Source organism: Neoarius graeffei, chromosome 11 (genome assembly GCF_027579695.1).
Source record: "Neoarius graeffei isolate fNeoGra1 chromosome 11, fNeoGra1.pri, whole genome shotgun sequence".
In the NCBI taxonomy this organism is placed as follows: domain Eukaryota; kingdom Metazoa; phylum Chordata; class Actinopteri; order Siluriformes; family Ariidae; genus Neoarius; species Neoarius graeffei.
In genome coordinates, this window is record NC_083579.1 from 16,514,940 (window position 1) to 16,530,449 (window position 15,510).

Genomic DNA, 15,510 nt, shown 5'->3' on the forward strand with positions numbered 1-15,510 from the left:
TCTTTTTAATCTTTCAAACTTGCAAATGTTTTTTGGTTTTGCCTTTTGTATGACTGGTACAGGTTAAGACACCTGTCTGTCTAATTGATTGGCACCTTTGGGTGCCTTGCCTGGGCGGGTGTAGAGTAGGGTCATGTGATATAGGCCACAGCCTCTTCCTGTTACCCATATGCCTGATGAAGATCCAGGGTGATCGAAATGTTGCTTGTTTTAATTAAATAAAGTTTATTTTTTGGAGTGTATCCAGCAGTGTGCAGACCTATTTTCTTTTATTCTCTATGTATCAGCCCCGTGATGATCTGGCGACTTGTCCAGGGTATACCCCGCCACTCACCCATGGGATTGCTGGGTTTCAGTCACGTGACGTTTCTTAGCGGTTTTACCGGAAGCGAAATAGTTGGTGGTCTAAACAGCCGTTGTAGTGCAAACAACTAGTGATAAGTTATCAGAGTATGCTCGTAATCTAGAAGCCACTGCTCGCTTTAGATATATTGTCAGATTGCCTTGTGTAATGGAATCGACCCCTACAGTCTGGGAAAGAAGGACCTGTCATACGATCTCAAACTACCCTCCAGTTGAGTTCCCCAACATCTCGAATTATCTGGTATTGCAGACATTTTTCTACACCGCAAAGTGTGGAAAGTGGAAAGTGTGGAAGAGTATAGAGGCTTACAACTTTTTTGTATGTGGCTGGGTAAAGGACCTCGGTATCAAGTCATTGCTGAATGAACCCTCTATTGTTTTTGCCTGTGTAAGTGGTTTAAAAAAAAAATTATAAGCTTTTCATTCACGTCTTTACAACGAAGTGCTGCAAGTTGAAGTATAAACAAACAATTCGCTTGATTCTCACTTGTTCGCTCTTATCTCTCAGGTAAATCATTCATAAAGATCATCAGAAACCCCTTTTAAAGACCTTGATATTAGTTAAACAAGATGGAGAAATGATCACGGTGCATTGTAACTGTATGGCTGGGTAAGAATTTTGTCGTGACCTTCATGCATATGGACTTTGTGAGGAATAAACAAAGAAACAGCTGGGGACTGTAGTGCTTTGCGACTAAAAAACGTACTGTAAAATAACGACACATGGGAAGAAAAGTACTTGGAAAACACTAATGACATAGCTGAGAGGGATATACAAACCTTTCACGAAGTGATCACTGCAAACTCAAGCATGCCTCAACTCGGCTCCCTTTGATTTCAGTGAGGGGTTCAAAAGCTTTCTTTCTTGATGTCTTTTTGTGAAATCCTGTGTTCGTTCACCCTTTATTAGCTCACGGGGAACCCTAAAGAAACTTATCAGTTTCATGGTTTGATCAATTCAAACAACCTAAAACAACGGCAAGTGTAAGGCATTTTTCATGTGAGCAATGCACCTTCATACAAATGCTTTGTCAACTGAGCTTTGGGAGACCACCAGCTAAAGTTTTGAATAACTAATGAGGTGGATGTGACTGCACGTGAAACCCAGCAATAGGCTCCAGCTTGGCTGCGACCCTGCACAGGATAAGCGGTTACGGATAATGGATGGATGGATGTTATACAGAGAAGAATGTGATCCTGAACTTTTTCTATCAGGGCTTTTCTAATATATTAAGAAAGTCATAATCTGTTAGCTTGTATACCTTCTACAGTTGTCTTTGAAATACTTTTTGGGGTTTTTTTGCTTATTATACAGCTTACTTGGGAATAAGAATCAAATTAAAGCACAGGCATGGGCAGTTGAGGCTTAAAATTGAATTTGCAATCTTCAGGTCATCAAAGCAGAACCCGCTGTTTATGTTCAAGTATCCCAGGACGTTTTTCAGGGGTTATCCTACATCAGGGCAGTTAAGGGTTAAAAGCATTTCTTAGGGCCCCAGCAGTGATAGCGCTGGGATTTGGACCCAAACCTTATGCCAAACAGAACCCCAACTGACAGGTAATCAGTCGCGGTTTGAAATTTTAGTAATAAAATTATTAGTTCACATACAAATTGCTCAAGAGAGGCCTATATCTCATCTCATTATCTCTAGCCGCTTTATCCTGTTCTACAGGGTCGCAGGCAAGCTGGAGCCTATCCCAGCTGACTACGGGCGAAAGGCGGGGTACACCCTGGACAAGTCGCCAGGTCATCACAGGGCTGACACATAGACACAGACAACCATTCACACCTATGGTAAATTTAGAGTCACCAGTTAACCTAACCTGCATGTCTTTGGACTGTGGGGGAAACCGGAGCACCTGGAGGAAACCCACGCGGACACGGGGAGAACATGCAAACTCCACACAGAAAGGCCCTCGCCGGCCACGGGGCTCGAACCCGGACCTTCTTGCTGTGAGGCGACAGTGCTAACCACTACACCACCGTGCCGCCCAGAGACCTATATATGGTATGAAAATGTAGTCAAATCAGCAATATCCCAATCTCTATATACCACATCAAGTAATATTGATCACTTGGTTAAAAGTTTAGTTTTCTCTGGACTCTGTGAGGCTGAAGAATATGGACACAGAGGATGCTACAGGAGACCCAGATAACAAATGATTGATTGGCCTAGTTCTGGCCCACATTTATGACTTTCATCAGGACAACATGCAGCTTACTAAATATCATCCATCTAAGGAAAGCTTAAGCTGACTTTATTTGAAAGACAGCATAATCAGTGTATTTTGTTGAACCTGCTGTATGACTGAATTAAAGTGCATATCACGGGTAAATTCAGGAGCAAGATCAATGTAATTCTCCTATTTTATATTAAACTTTGGTCAAATATCTGTCGCATTTTGTGCAATTTTTTTTACCTTGCACAATACCGGAAAAAATCAGTTGAAATCAAGCCGTTTGAGGCGAATTGGTCCGCCTCTCAAAAAACTTGGCATTTGGATTTCCCGGGAAACATTGATTTTCGTGACATCACGTGCGGGACGCCTCCCTTTGAATCCTACGTCAGCGCTGGTTTGTTTATGAGAAAACGACCTGGTGGTTTTCTGCAAATTTCAACGTTGTCATGTAATTATTAAGATGGTAACAGTTGTATCGTAGGAGGGTGTAGCAACACCAATCTTGATGGGATTAGTACTCATCGTTTCCCAAAAGACCGGACAATGAGAGAGAAATGGGAGAGCTTCGTGCGAGGCACCTGGAAAAATTGGCTACATGCTACAGACTACAGCATCATATGCCATGCTCACTTCACAAGGCCCGACGACTTTGAGAACTATTTGCAGTGGGAAACGGGCTTCACGAGGCAACTTGATCTGAAAAAAGATGCAGTTCCATCTGTCAGAATGCCCAAAGCCACACCGTCTCCATCTGTGTCAGCGTCACCAAAGGAGCCAGCCGTGTTCATCTCCCCTGACAGAAGGCGAAGTGCCGCATCCACCGAGACCCTTGAAGCCGAGGACCAAGCAGAGCCGAGAAAAAGACCAAGAAAATCGGCAGTTCACAAGTTGACTGTTGCCAGGGTAAGAAATGAGCAGTGTTGGGCAAGTTACTTCAAAACTGTTTTGCATTACTTATTACTTGTTACTGTCATTGTAATGCAACTAATTACTTTAAAATATTACTGTATTTAAAATGTAAGGCATTACACTACTATTGCATTACTTTTAAGTTACTCTCACCAAAATAACTGGAAGTATGGATTTGGCAATCTAAATGTAGCTCAAGGCGCTCAATTAGCTCATCACACATCCAGTGGAAGGTGATGTGGTATCAGACTGAGCTAGGCTTATGGTTAAAAACACTAGAATATAATAGCCACAGTGATGGCTCATGGCACAATACAAGGAACAATCATCGCAAGAACAGACAAAAGGTGAAAGTCTGGCAAATTGTGATAGAAATACTGTAACTTTAAGCCTATTCATATTAACATTAATTGAACTGTATTGTAATGTCTAAAGATATGACAGGATACAAAATTAGCATTTCTATGCCTTTATTGTTTTCAAGTTTACAGCATTAAGCATAGTTTATGCTTCATAAAAAAAAAAGATTAGCCCTAAGGGATATGACTCCATTTCAGAAACTTAACAAAAATGAACATATTATGGCAAATCGTAGCTTACAATAAAACTGGCCTGAAAAAAACCCACAAGCCTTTTAAATCACGGCTAGACAATGACTATTAGCTATATGAGGCTACCCAGTCACATTTCGAAAAACAGAATTAGAAATAACAAAATCAAAGTACTTTTAATGATATTGAAGTGCTTAGGCATATTAGCCCTCGAAGGAAAGGCAGCTCAATCACTTTAGTCTGACTTCCGACCAGAAAAAAAAAAACTCAGTTATACAGGACAAAAATGTAAACAAACTGTCAGCATATCTTCAACAACATACTCCGCCACAATTCTCTTAACCTCTTGAGGCTGAAGGAGCATCTCAGAGCGGGAAAACGTTAATTTTGGCTGCTTTGTGATTTTTATCGCCACTCTCATCCTCCGCTTGCTTCCTTGCTAATTTCATGTTACTATGGTACCTCTGTAAATGCTTAGTTAAATTACTGGTGCTATTTCGGGAAGTGGACAGTTCTTTAGGTTTATCACACAAAGTGCATTTGACTATGATGTTCTTCACATCCTTATTTTTCACAAACTTAAAGTAATGGGCGTATGCCCATCTGGAGAATGTGCTATCCGACGTTAGATCAGCTGCAGGTTCACTCATCTCTCTCTCCTGTCTGACTAGCCTAAAGGAAAAGGAAGTGAAACATTTTGCGTGGACGTTTCACCTCTGCTGATCTCGTGTGATTTTGGCAAATTTGTATGAAGGAAAAAAAAGCCCACCACTTCATTCCAGGTTAAAAATGCATTGTAACGCGCATTACTGACACTTGTACAGAGTAAAATATTACCAAATTTTTTCTGTAATGCCTTACATTACCGTGTTACCGCAAAAAGTAATGCATTACAGTAATTAGTTACTTTTGTAACGCGTTACTCCCAACACTGGAAATAAGAGACTATACTCTAAATTAGGTGTTTCTGTGTTTGTGTGGTACACGGATAATGTTATTGACACACACACAAAAGTAAACACGAAAGCGCTGGGCGATAATACACTTACTTCACATGTATCAAGGGATATGCGTGTCAGGGCCTGAGATCTTGGGACCTATCAAACACATTAAATGTATATACAACCCTGCTTAGCCGATTCCATGTGTGTAGCTTATGAAATCTTTCTCCTACAGTAGCCAGTACTCTTCTAAATGAAGAAATATATAAATGCATAAGATGAAGTAACATTGCGCTCAGGTGACAATTCCATATTTCAATGCAAAATTGCTAGCTGCTAAACTTGGTCTACACAGGCTGTGCACTGAAACTGTGCAAGCTCTTGCAGCCTGCTGGCACTTCCGCAGGTGACGTCACGAATCTGGCTCCAGACTCCCTTGGGATTTTTCCAGATGCGTTTTATTTTATTTTTTTCTGCTGTAGACAGACGGCCTTGTGCAAAATTACCCTTCTGGATGAGTGTGTAAAGGGACATTCTTTCATATAAAAAAAACCCCGAATTTGGTCCAGGATATGCACTTTAATGAAAAGAGGCCTAATTACTGTCTAATTCTATACAAACTTGGGTTGCCATGTCTGAGCATTTTCACTGCAACTGACATTGTGTTTAGTATCATGGTACTCATGATCTCTCTAAAAACAGATTGTGGAAACAGTTAATTGTTCTCTTTTTCTAAAATCCACCCCCATGCTGGAGTAATGCTTTGTTTGAGTCGCAGTAGCAACTTGTAATTCCCAACCTCTAACTAGTAAAAGTCAAGAAAAGCGCCCCTTCAACTTGAACTCTCCCCTTGTCAACTTGGGGTAGTCTTTTCATCTATGAGTTCCTTCCCAGTTTATAGAGTGAGGTCAAATCAACATGTCATTAGAACAAAGCATCAGAAGTAAACAAAGCAGCACTTCTCACCCGTAAATGATTATGCTGTATATACAAGTATATTTGCTTTAGCTCAGTCAATATTATGCATTTCCATTCCCTCAGGCGATCACGACCAGCTGATGGTTGTGGTGTGCTTAGACAGGTCCTTCTGTATATGGGTACAAGCATGATCGTTACCCTGAGTGACAGAATGCCTCTTTTATGGTGTTGTATAAATGGTCAAGGGTCCTTTCCTCCCATGTAGCTCTCGTAATCAGCTGGTGGTCTTAGTAAAGGTCATCTCTCAAGGTGCTCTGATGAAAATCTCTCATCAAAAAAAAAAAAATTACACTGCTGGGAGACTTTTCCCAACTCACAAAAATGATCAGCCAATTGCCCCTGTGCTGAGGTGAAATATGGGTTCCAACCATGATGATGGAGTGAAATTTCCTTGGGCGGTAGAAGGACCTGCAAGACTTCTATGTCTGAGGAGCAGAGCAGTGTAATGGTGGAGACATTGCACCAGCACATAATCATGCCTAGTGTATACAAAAACTGTCCGATGGCCATTCCAAGCAGCATTAAAAAAACAAACAAAAAAAAAAACAGCATCACAAATGTAGTTTTTGGTCCCACTTAAACATTATTTTGGTGTCATATTCATGTATATTACAGGGTTTCCCATACACAGACCATTGTGTGGCGCAGCGCCACACAATGGATTCCTATCGCCACACAATCAGACTCGCGATTTTGAAAAAAAAAAATTTCCGTTGTGTATCGTTCCGTTCATTCACAGTGCTCTTTCTTCTCGTTCACGCGCGCGCGCACAGAGACGGAGAGGCATGTACACAGGCCTGCCGTTGCGCATTTCAGTCCCCCCAGGATTTCGCGGGCCTTTTTTGTGATTGTTGCGGGCTAAAATGTCTGATGTTGCGGGGGGGTTCCAGAAAGTTGCGGTGTTTTTTTAGGTTTTTGTTGCGATTACATTGCGGGAGGAAGTGAAAGTTATGAGAAATCGTTGCGATTTTCTCTTTTTGTGATTAAAATTGAGTATGTTAAATATTGTTGTTATTGAAAAACTATTGATTAAAAAAACAAAGACACTGAAAAATGGTCCTATAAACAACTTTACCAATATAAAAGATTACCAGGACTACAAAAATGCAGAAAAATAGGCTTTACTTATCCAAATGCACCTGTTGGTTCAAAAGTTAAAGTGCATAGAACCTCACAGCACAACATGAAGTTACCTTAAAATATAATATAAATGCCTCAGCTTTCATGTAAGAAAAAAAACTATTAGTACTAGTACTGTGTGCAGGCAGTCTCTCCTGAAGACTAAATTAAACAATAATTATAAACTAATAAAATAAATGGCTTTTTTTCCTTCATAGAAGGAAAAAAAACAATTTGAACAGTACCTCACAGTATGATGCTGAAGCTGCCTACCCTGGTGAAAAAAAATGTACTTTATTGTATTTAAAGTATATTCATATTTTCAATAGTATATTGAAAATGTACTTACACAAATTGTCTCATCTCATTATCTGTAGCCGCTTTATCCTGTTCTACAGGGTCGCAGGCAAGCTGGAGCCTATCCCAGCTGACTACGGGCGAAAGGCGGGGTACACCCTGGACAAGTCGCCAGGTCATCACAGGGCTGACACATAGACACAGACAACCATTCACACTCACATTCACACCTACGGTCAATTTAGAGTCACCAGTTAACCTAACCTGCATGCCTTTGGACTGTGGGGGAAACCGGAGCACCCGGAGGAAACCCACGCGGACACGGGGAGAACATGCAAACTCCACACAGAAAGGCCCTCGCCAGCCACGGGGCTCGAACCCGGACCTTCTTGCTGTGAGGCGACACCACCGTGCCGCCCTACACAAATTGTACTTTTTGTAAGTATATAAAAAGTATACTAACATCACGCTTTCACGCTAACACTTTTAACACTTTAAAATAATTATAGTATATTACACTTTATAGAAATATACTAAAATATACTTTAAGTGAAAGTTATGTGCAATTTCTAAAGTGTACTTGGTGTACTAATTTCTAAAGTGTACTATAATACAAAGTACACTTTAATTTGACTAATTAAGCATATATTAGTACATATAAAGTCATATACTTAAAGTATACAAAATATACTTTAAGTTGTTCCACTTTAGCACATAAAAGTACACTACACTTCAAGTTGCACTTTTCTACAATTTAATTGCAATTAAAATATCTCATCTCATTATTTCTAGCCACTTTATCCTGTTCTACAGGGTCGCAGGCAAGTTGGAGCCTATCCCAGCTGACTACAGGCGAAAGGTGGGGTACACCCTGGACAAGTCGCCAGGTCATCACAGGGCTGACACATAGACACAGACAACCATTCACACTCACATTCACACCTACGGTCAATTTAGAGTCACCAGTTAACCTAACCTGCATGTCTTTGGACTGTGGGGGAAACCGGAGCACCCGGAGGAAACCCACGTGAACATGGGGAGAACATGCAAACTCCGCACAGAAAGGCCCTCGCCGGCCACGGGGCTCAAACCCAGACCTTCTTGCTGTGAGGCGACAGCGCTAACCACTACACCACTGTGCCACCCTGCAGTTAAAATATATTTAGTACAAAATTAGTTGTTCCAAAATAGCATGCCTCAGGTTAACTAATCATAAACACACTTGAAGTATATTGATGATTAGAGTGGCTTCAATAACACAAAAGTATGCTAAATTTTAGTACACTCAGCACATTTATTTTTCACCAGGGTAAACAATGGAAAATAAAATACCATTTTGGCAAAAATGTTGGCATCCATTAATTTCTTGCATTAAGTTAAAAAAAATAATGCAGAGTTTTATTTATATATATAAAATAAGTGCACAGTCCTTCACTTTAAACATAGCACACTTTCAGTAACAGAATTTAAGCCTATATAAACACTGACTCGCACATGCTGCTTCTCTTGAACGTATACACAGAAGTAAGCAGTGTTGCCAGATACTGCTGACGTTTTCCAGCCCAAAATATGTTCAAAACCCGCCAAAATGCACTTGAAACTGCCCAATCTGGCAGCACTGGAAGTAAGGCGGAAGGTATTTTGTCGGCGTCACCTCAAGACGATGCCAACGATTGGTCAAATTTGCGGGAAAGTTGTGGTAATTGGATATAATTGCAACACCACCCTGAATTCGTGGGGATTGGTTGAATTTGTGTTGAAGTTGCAAATTGCAACATCGTGAAATCCTGGAGGGTCTGGCACAGATTTTTTTCCCACAGGCCATAACCACCTTGAACAATTAGCCTTTTTCACATTACGTCACTTGCAGGGGAACTCGTATCCATTTTCAGCCTTTTGAATGGAAGAAGAGGTATATGGCGGCAACATATGTTAACAAAACTGTCATTCACAGATAAGATTGATAATAATATTGCACATTGTTGTTTATCATTACGTATTGTTAGCGACCATTCCAGTCACCTATCTGCCTTGTTTTGGAAAGGAAGTTTACTGACTTTCTATGGTTGCTACTTGTTAGCCAGCAGATTAGCATGCCGCCTCTTCTTCCATTCAAAAGGCTGGAAACGGATGTGAGGTTCTTCTGCAAGTGACGTAATGTGAAAAAGGCTAATTACATGCACTGACTGATGCCGCTTCTGGCAGGTGCAACAATGCACCAACAAGGACCTAAAAGGACAATATTCTCACACTTACCTGATACAGTGCAATACTTATTACAGTGCAACCTCACAGAGCAACTTTTTAGTTTTTATAGCTTTTGTATTTATATTTCTACACTTTTACATCCATACCCAATACAATGCAATACCAAATACAGTGCAATATCCTGAGTTTTGTAGCTGAACTGAGTTTCTGTAACTAATGTGCAATTAACATCTGCAACTCAACACGCCCAGTTGTGTGTATATATATTCTTTGTTTTTCTGCTGTGTTGTGACATGCACCATTTGTATATACTGTATATTATTTGTTTTTCTGCTGTGTTGTATGTTCCCATCTAAATGTTTACACTGGGGTGTGTGCTTTCCATCTCATTATATAATTTTCCCGCACCTTCTCCCGTCGTTCTAGCTTTCTTCACTACACTTTCTTCCTCGTCCGTTCTTTTATTCTTGTTTCCACCATCATTGCTTTTAAAAAACGCCGTTATTCTCTGCATAGCGAATATATTTCTCAGCTCGGTCCGAACCAGCTCTGTTATCTCTCAGTTGAATGATCTGATGAATCCCTAAAAAGCACTTTTCCCACCTAATGCCACACCCACAACATACAACCGTGGGAAAGAAGGGCAATCACAGAAAGATGAGTAGAAAACGGGAAATGTTATGGGGGATATTTATTGTGATAATAGGCTATTGTAGCGTCAGCACAAAAGCACCAGACTCAACTTTAACTGAAAGTGTTATTCAGTAGCCTAAACTTATTCAAGCTACAGACCGAGAAGAATAAAAATGCTGAAATCTCATGTCCCAGTAAAACGCACTAGCATGGAGCAGGCAGAACACGTGCGCGCACACACACAACACTGAACACACACTTACAACAATACAGGCCGTTACTCGTTACACTGGCATGATGCTACAAGCATGCGTCTCTCTGAGAGGGAGCAGCCCCTCCCTCCTGTGTGTGTGTGTGTGTGTGTGTGTGTGTGTGAGAGAGCAGTGACTCCCCCATCCACGCGCTGAGCGCAGAGAGACAGAGTGTCACACAGAAAGTGAAGGATTTTCTCAAAGTGCTCCCTCCAAACAATGGGGATTTACACGAAAACGGAAGGAGATATTCACAAAATTATTTCACACTGAGCACTACAAGGCTCTCCTGAACACATTGATGTAATTTTCTTGTCTCTAGTGTAAAAAATATTAGGTAGGCTCAGGGCTTAATTTGAGCCGGAACATGACGGAACAAGATCCGTAACCTCCGTTGTCGGATCCGGCAGCTATTTTCATTTCATTCGGTGTTCCGGCAACTATTTAAATGGATCAGATCACCTCCGTGACCATCACAAAGGGAAAAAAATCAAACAATAAATAAGTAAATAAAAATTTGTTTAGTGTTCGGTTTTGATTTTGATATCTGTTGTTGATTTCTCTCCTATGACATCCACAAAATCTATGCGAAAGGGGAAGAGGGAGGGACATGGGGTGTATACTTCCGCTCAATAGAACACCGGGTTTTTTGTAGCCGTTAGCTTGCGCTGTGGAAAAAATGGCAAAAAAACAAGAAAGCTTACTAAAATTTTTAAAATGAATTCTCCAACTTGTTTTGTAAACCCTTTATTTCTTAACTATTACTTGAATTGATTGCACTTATGTTTGCTGGCGCTGCTTTTAAATTATTCTCTTTTTTTGGGCTTTTTCCACCTTCATTGGATAGGACAGTGTAGAGACAGGAAATGAGCAGGAGAAAAACAGGGAGGGCTCGGAAAATGACCACAGGTTGGAATCGAACCTGGGTCCCCAGATTTATGGTATGGCGCCTTATCCACCTGAGCCTTAAAATAAGTCATTTAACTCATGTCTTATGTGAGCTGATCTCCAATTGTGAAATAAACCGGTTGTGATATGAGTACAGTCTGTTATTTTAGAAGAATAATTTAATATATAATTTAATATATAGCCTAATAAAAAATATTTTATAACATATCACGACATATTACTGTCTGTAACTGTTCGTCACTAAAGCGTTTTCTAAGATCATAATGTCTGATATTATTTTTTTTTTTACACACACAATAGGCGTGTGTGCGTAAAGTTATAGTAAACCACCCCCCGCCTTTTTTTTTTTTTTTTGAGTCGCCGGACCCACCCACCTCCTGCGTTCCGGGACCTCCCACTTCACAAATTAAGCACTGGGTAGACTATCCAGCGCTGGATTTACATACTTTGCAGTTTAACGTTTGAAACATTTTATAATGTTAAACTCGTCGCGTCTGTGCTCAGTGCTTTCCTAAGTTGTCGGCCTCAAGAAGCCCTCGCATGAATGCGCGTTTTTTTTTTTTTTTTCGTCGTTCGTATGCTGAAATTCGCTCGCAAATGCGAGTGAAATGTGCGCACTGTAGAGCCCTGGTCTGGCATATACCCGGACTGCAAGTAGGCCTGTTAGGTTAATTAAAAATAATGCAGCCTTCCCGATTCGCCTTCCGACCCCTTATTTTAAAAGGTAGCCTATGTCGTGCTCGTGATGAGCTTTATCATAGCCTTCTTGGCTTACATGAAACGGACATCCCTGAGTCAGGCTATAAACCAATTTTGATGCATACAGTAGCAGCTTGACGCGAGGAACCGGCCTTATTGCGTTATCCCGTTTATCCCGCTTCAGCATTCATGCAAGTTATTTAGAATGGATTGACATTCACAATAAATAAGGATTTCCCACTAGCCTAAATAAAATGTTATACTCGTGGGGATGCCTAGTTGATGCTATCTGAAGCATAAAATCTGAATATTTTAAGAAACATCTTTACTAGCTTTATTGGCGAAGTAGAATTGCAAGCAGGATTTCTCAGCTATGAATAGGGCAAGCACATAGAAATTCAGTATTCCTTTGTATATTTTTTTGATGTAATGGAAATTTTTAGTGCTTTGATGATGAAGAAAATGTACTTTTTTTTTTTTTTTTTTTTATCCATACATTAAAACAGACCTCAGGAATAGGCTCCAAGGGGAACACCTGGCAGCCTGCTTACGAATCTCCATAAATGGTCCCGAACCCAATGACTTCCCTTACGATAGGGCACTTGAGGTTTTTTTTTTTTTTTTTTCAGGAAGCCATGCAGAATTAAATGTTCTGATAGGGCATGCAGGCTTTGCACCAATTAGGGTAATGCTTTTTCATTATTGTTAGTTGCCTTGGTGTTACCTTAAGTGGTTTCTTACATCTAATTATGATATTTTATTATTTTGTTACATTATACTATTTATTTCATTTTAGTATTGGTTGAGGTAAGTGTTGAGTTCAATATTTAAAATAAAAACCTCCAGCTTGTTTTTTGCAATTTATTCCTTGACTGTCAACTAAAGAATGATTGAAAGATTGCCACCAAAAAGGCAAAAAACTAAGGTTAAAAACTAAACTTCAATTTTGGTGAGTAATTTTCATAAATTTAAAAGACAGGTTTTCCACCAACATCAAGCCCAACAAACTAATGGCCTGCCCTGTAATGTAAAGTTGGGTCGAGGAATGAAACCAGGCAGGGTTCTGGGAAAAATTGTTTTAGCTGTCTTCTCTTAAAGAACTTTAAAAAAAAAAATTAGATTGAACTGAATAATCTCAAATGCTTCTGGTAGCTTTAAAATAGTCCCAGCAGGTGACTCTGAAGGAAAATGCTGTGTGTTTGAACACCGCCCGCTGTAAACACTTTGCATACACCCCAATGACCGACTCCACCGACCGCCACGACACCACCGCGCACGATTCCCTCATCGGCACAGTGGAGCACCACAAATTGCTACCTGGTCTGTGGGAAACACTGTATTACCTCAGTGAAGTCTATTTCAGTTCTGGATTGTGACACTACAAAATATGGATTCACCAAAGTGGTGAAGGAACTATACATTCAATCCAATGGGTACAAACAAGAAAGCAGTTAATGAATATTCATTCATCCATCCATCCATCCATCCATCCATTATCTGTAGCCGCTTATCCTGTGCAGGGTCGCAGGCAAACTGGAGCCTATCCCAGCGGGGTACACCCTGGACAAGTCACCAGGTCATCACAGGGCTGACACACGGAGACAAATAACCATTCACACACACATTCACACCTACGGTCAATTTAGAGCCACCAATTAGCCTAACCTGCATGTCTTTGGACTGTGGGGGAAACCGGAGCACCCGGAGGAAACCCACACGGACACGGGGCAAACATGCAAACTTCGCACGGAAAGGCCCTCGCCAGCCACGGGGCTCGAACCCGGACCTTCTTGCTGTGAGGCGACAGCGCTAACCACTACACCACCGTGCCACCCCCAGTATGAAACTAACTTAACTAAATTATAAGATATTTCATTCTGATCTGGATGTCGTTTGGTTTTCAGCAATTTGTTTTGTGGTCAAAATAGAGGATTGGTTCTCTGCTCTTCCTGGCTTTCACTTTGAGTGCATGCATAAATTGTAGTGGCATAGTAATGTTCCAGTTGCATCGTTTTTTATTTCTGTTTTTAGGTCAAGTGGTTGCCAGGATGGACAACCAATTCAAGGTCACGTGTCTTGCCTTTCAGCCCTCAGAGCCTACTCTTTTTCTTTGTGGCGGATTCGGTTCTGAGGTCAAGGCATGGGATTCCCGAACCTGTAAAGTAAGTTATTTATTTATTTATTTATTTATTTATATTAATTTATTTTTAAAATGTTTGAAAGATGCAGTTTAATACTAATTTTTAATAGGAGTGGTTGGCCTAGAAATAAATAATGGCAATATACTGTGTGTCCATTCCATTGCCCCAGTTACATTTTAGAAAACCTACGATTGCGTGAAAGTCACTCATTATTATTGCCTTTTCTGTTGCCATATTTGGAAATTTGGTATTGTAGCATGAATGCATTACAGATGTGTCATCATTCAGCTCATAGTTGGTTGAAAAAATGTGAGACCTGTCTGCAATTTCTTGTTAAAATGCGCCAAAACTGCACTGGACCTATGTAATCGACTGATGATCCACTCGTCATTCTCCTGAGCTCCTTAAAAACATGCTCCCTGTGCAGAGATGTGAGTGGCAAGGCATCATTCCAGTGAACCTTTTGGTTGTCTTTTATACAATCTTACTTTACATTTCACCTGTGCCACCTCTCTGCACCTTTGTAAGTACCAACAGGGTGTTCTGTCAGAAGGTTAAGATGAATTGTTTACAAGATGATGACCCCAGATCACCCATGGAGCATCAATCCAAATGAACACACACATGGTTGCGGGGGAAAAGGGTTTGTTTTGTAATGGCCATGTCCGTTTTGAGATTTCAACCCTATCAAAAACCTGTGTTCTGAATTAATGTGGACTGAGGACAGCCTACATACAAACCTATGAATGTAAATGATCTCTAAGTGTTCATCAGGAATGTACACAATGCTTCAAAGCATGTACAGTGGTGCTTGAAAGTTTGTGAACCCTTTAAAATTTTCTATATTTCTGCAAAAATATGACCTAAAGCATCATCAGATTTTCACACAAGTCCTAAAAGTAGATAAAGAAAACCCAGTTAAACAAATGAAACAAAAATATTATACTTGGTCATTTATTTATTGAGGAAAATGATCCAATATTACATATCTGTGAGTGGCAAAAGTATGTGAACCTTTGCTTTCAGTATCTGGTGTGATCCCCTTGTGCAGCAATAACTGCAAATAAATGTTTCCGGTAACTGTTGATCAGTCCTGCACACCGGCTTGGAGGAATTTTAGCCCATTCCCCCATACAGAACAGCTTCAACTCTGGGATGTTGATAGGTTTCCTCACATGAACTGCTCGCTTCGGGTCCTTCCACAACATTTCAGTTGGATTAAGGTCAGGACTTTGACTTGGCCATTCCAAAACATTAACTCTATTCTTCGTTCTACCAAAGAATGGTTAAAGACGTGTGTGCTTAGGGTCGTTGTCTTGCTGCATGACCC

At 40.5% G+C, this 15,510-nt stretch overlaps 1 protein-coding gene across 6 annotated transcripts in view; it reads left to right on the plus strand.

Moving 5' to 3' along the window:
* Positions 1-15,510, plus strand: part of wdr25 (WD repeat domain 25) — a 44,617-nt gene that overhangs the window by 23,243 nt on the left and 5,864 nt on the right. For all 6 annotated transcript variants that reach the window (XM_060933523.1, XM_060933524.1, XM_060933528.1 and 3 more), the window contains one exon: positions 14,071-14,201. In XM_060933523.1, coding sequence (XP_060789506.1) covers positions 14,071-14,201 — 131 coding nt within the window. The remainder of the gene's footprint in view (positions 1-14,070; positions 14,202-15,510) is intronic.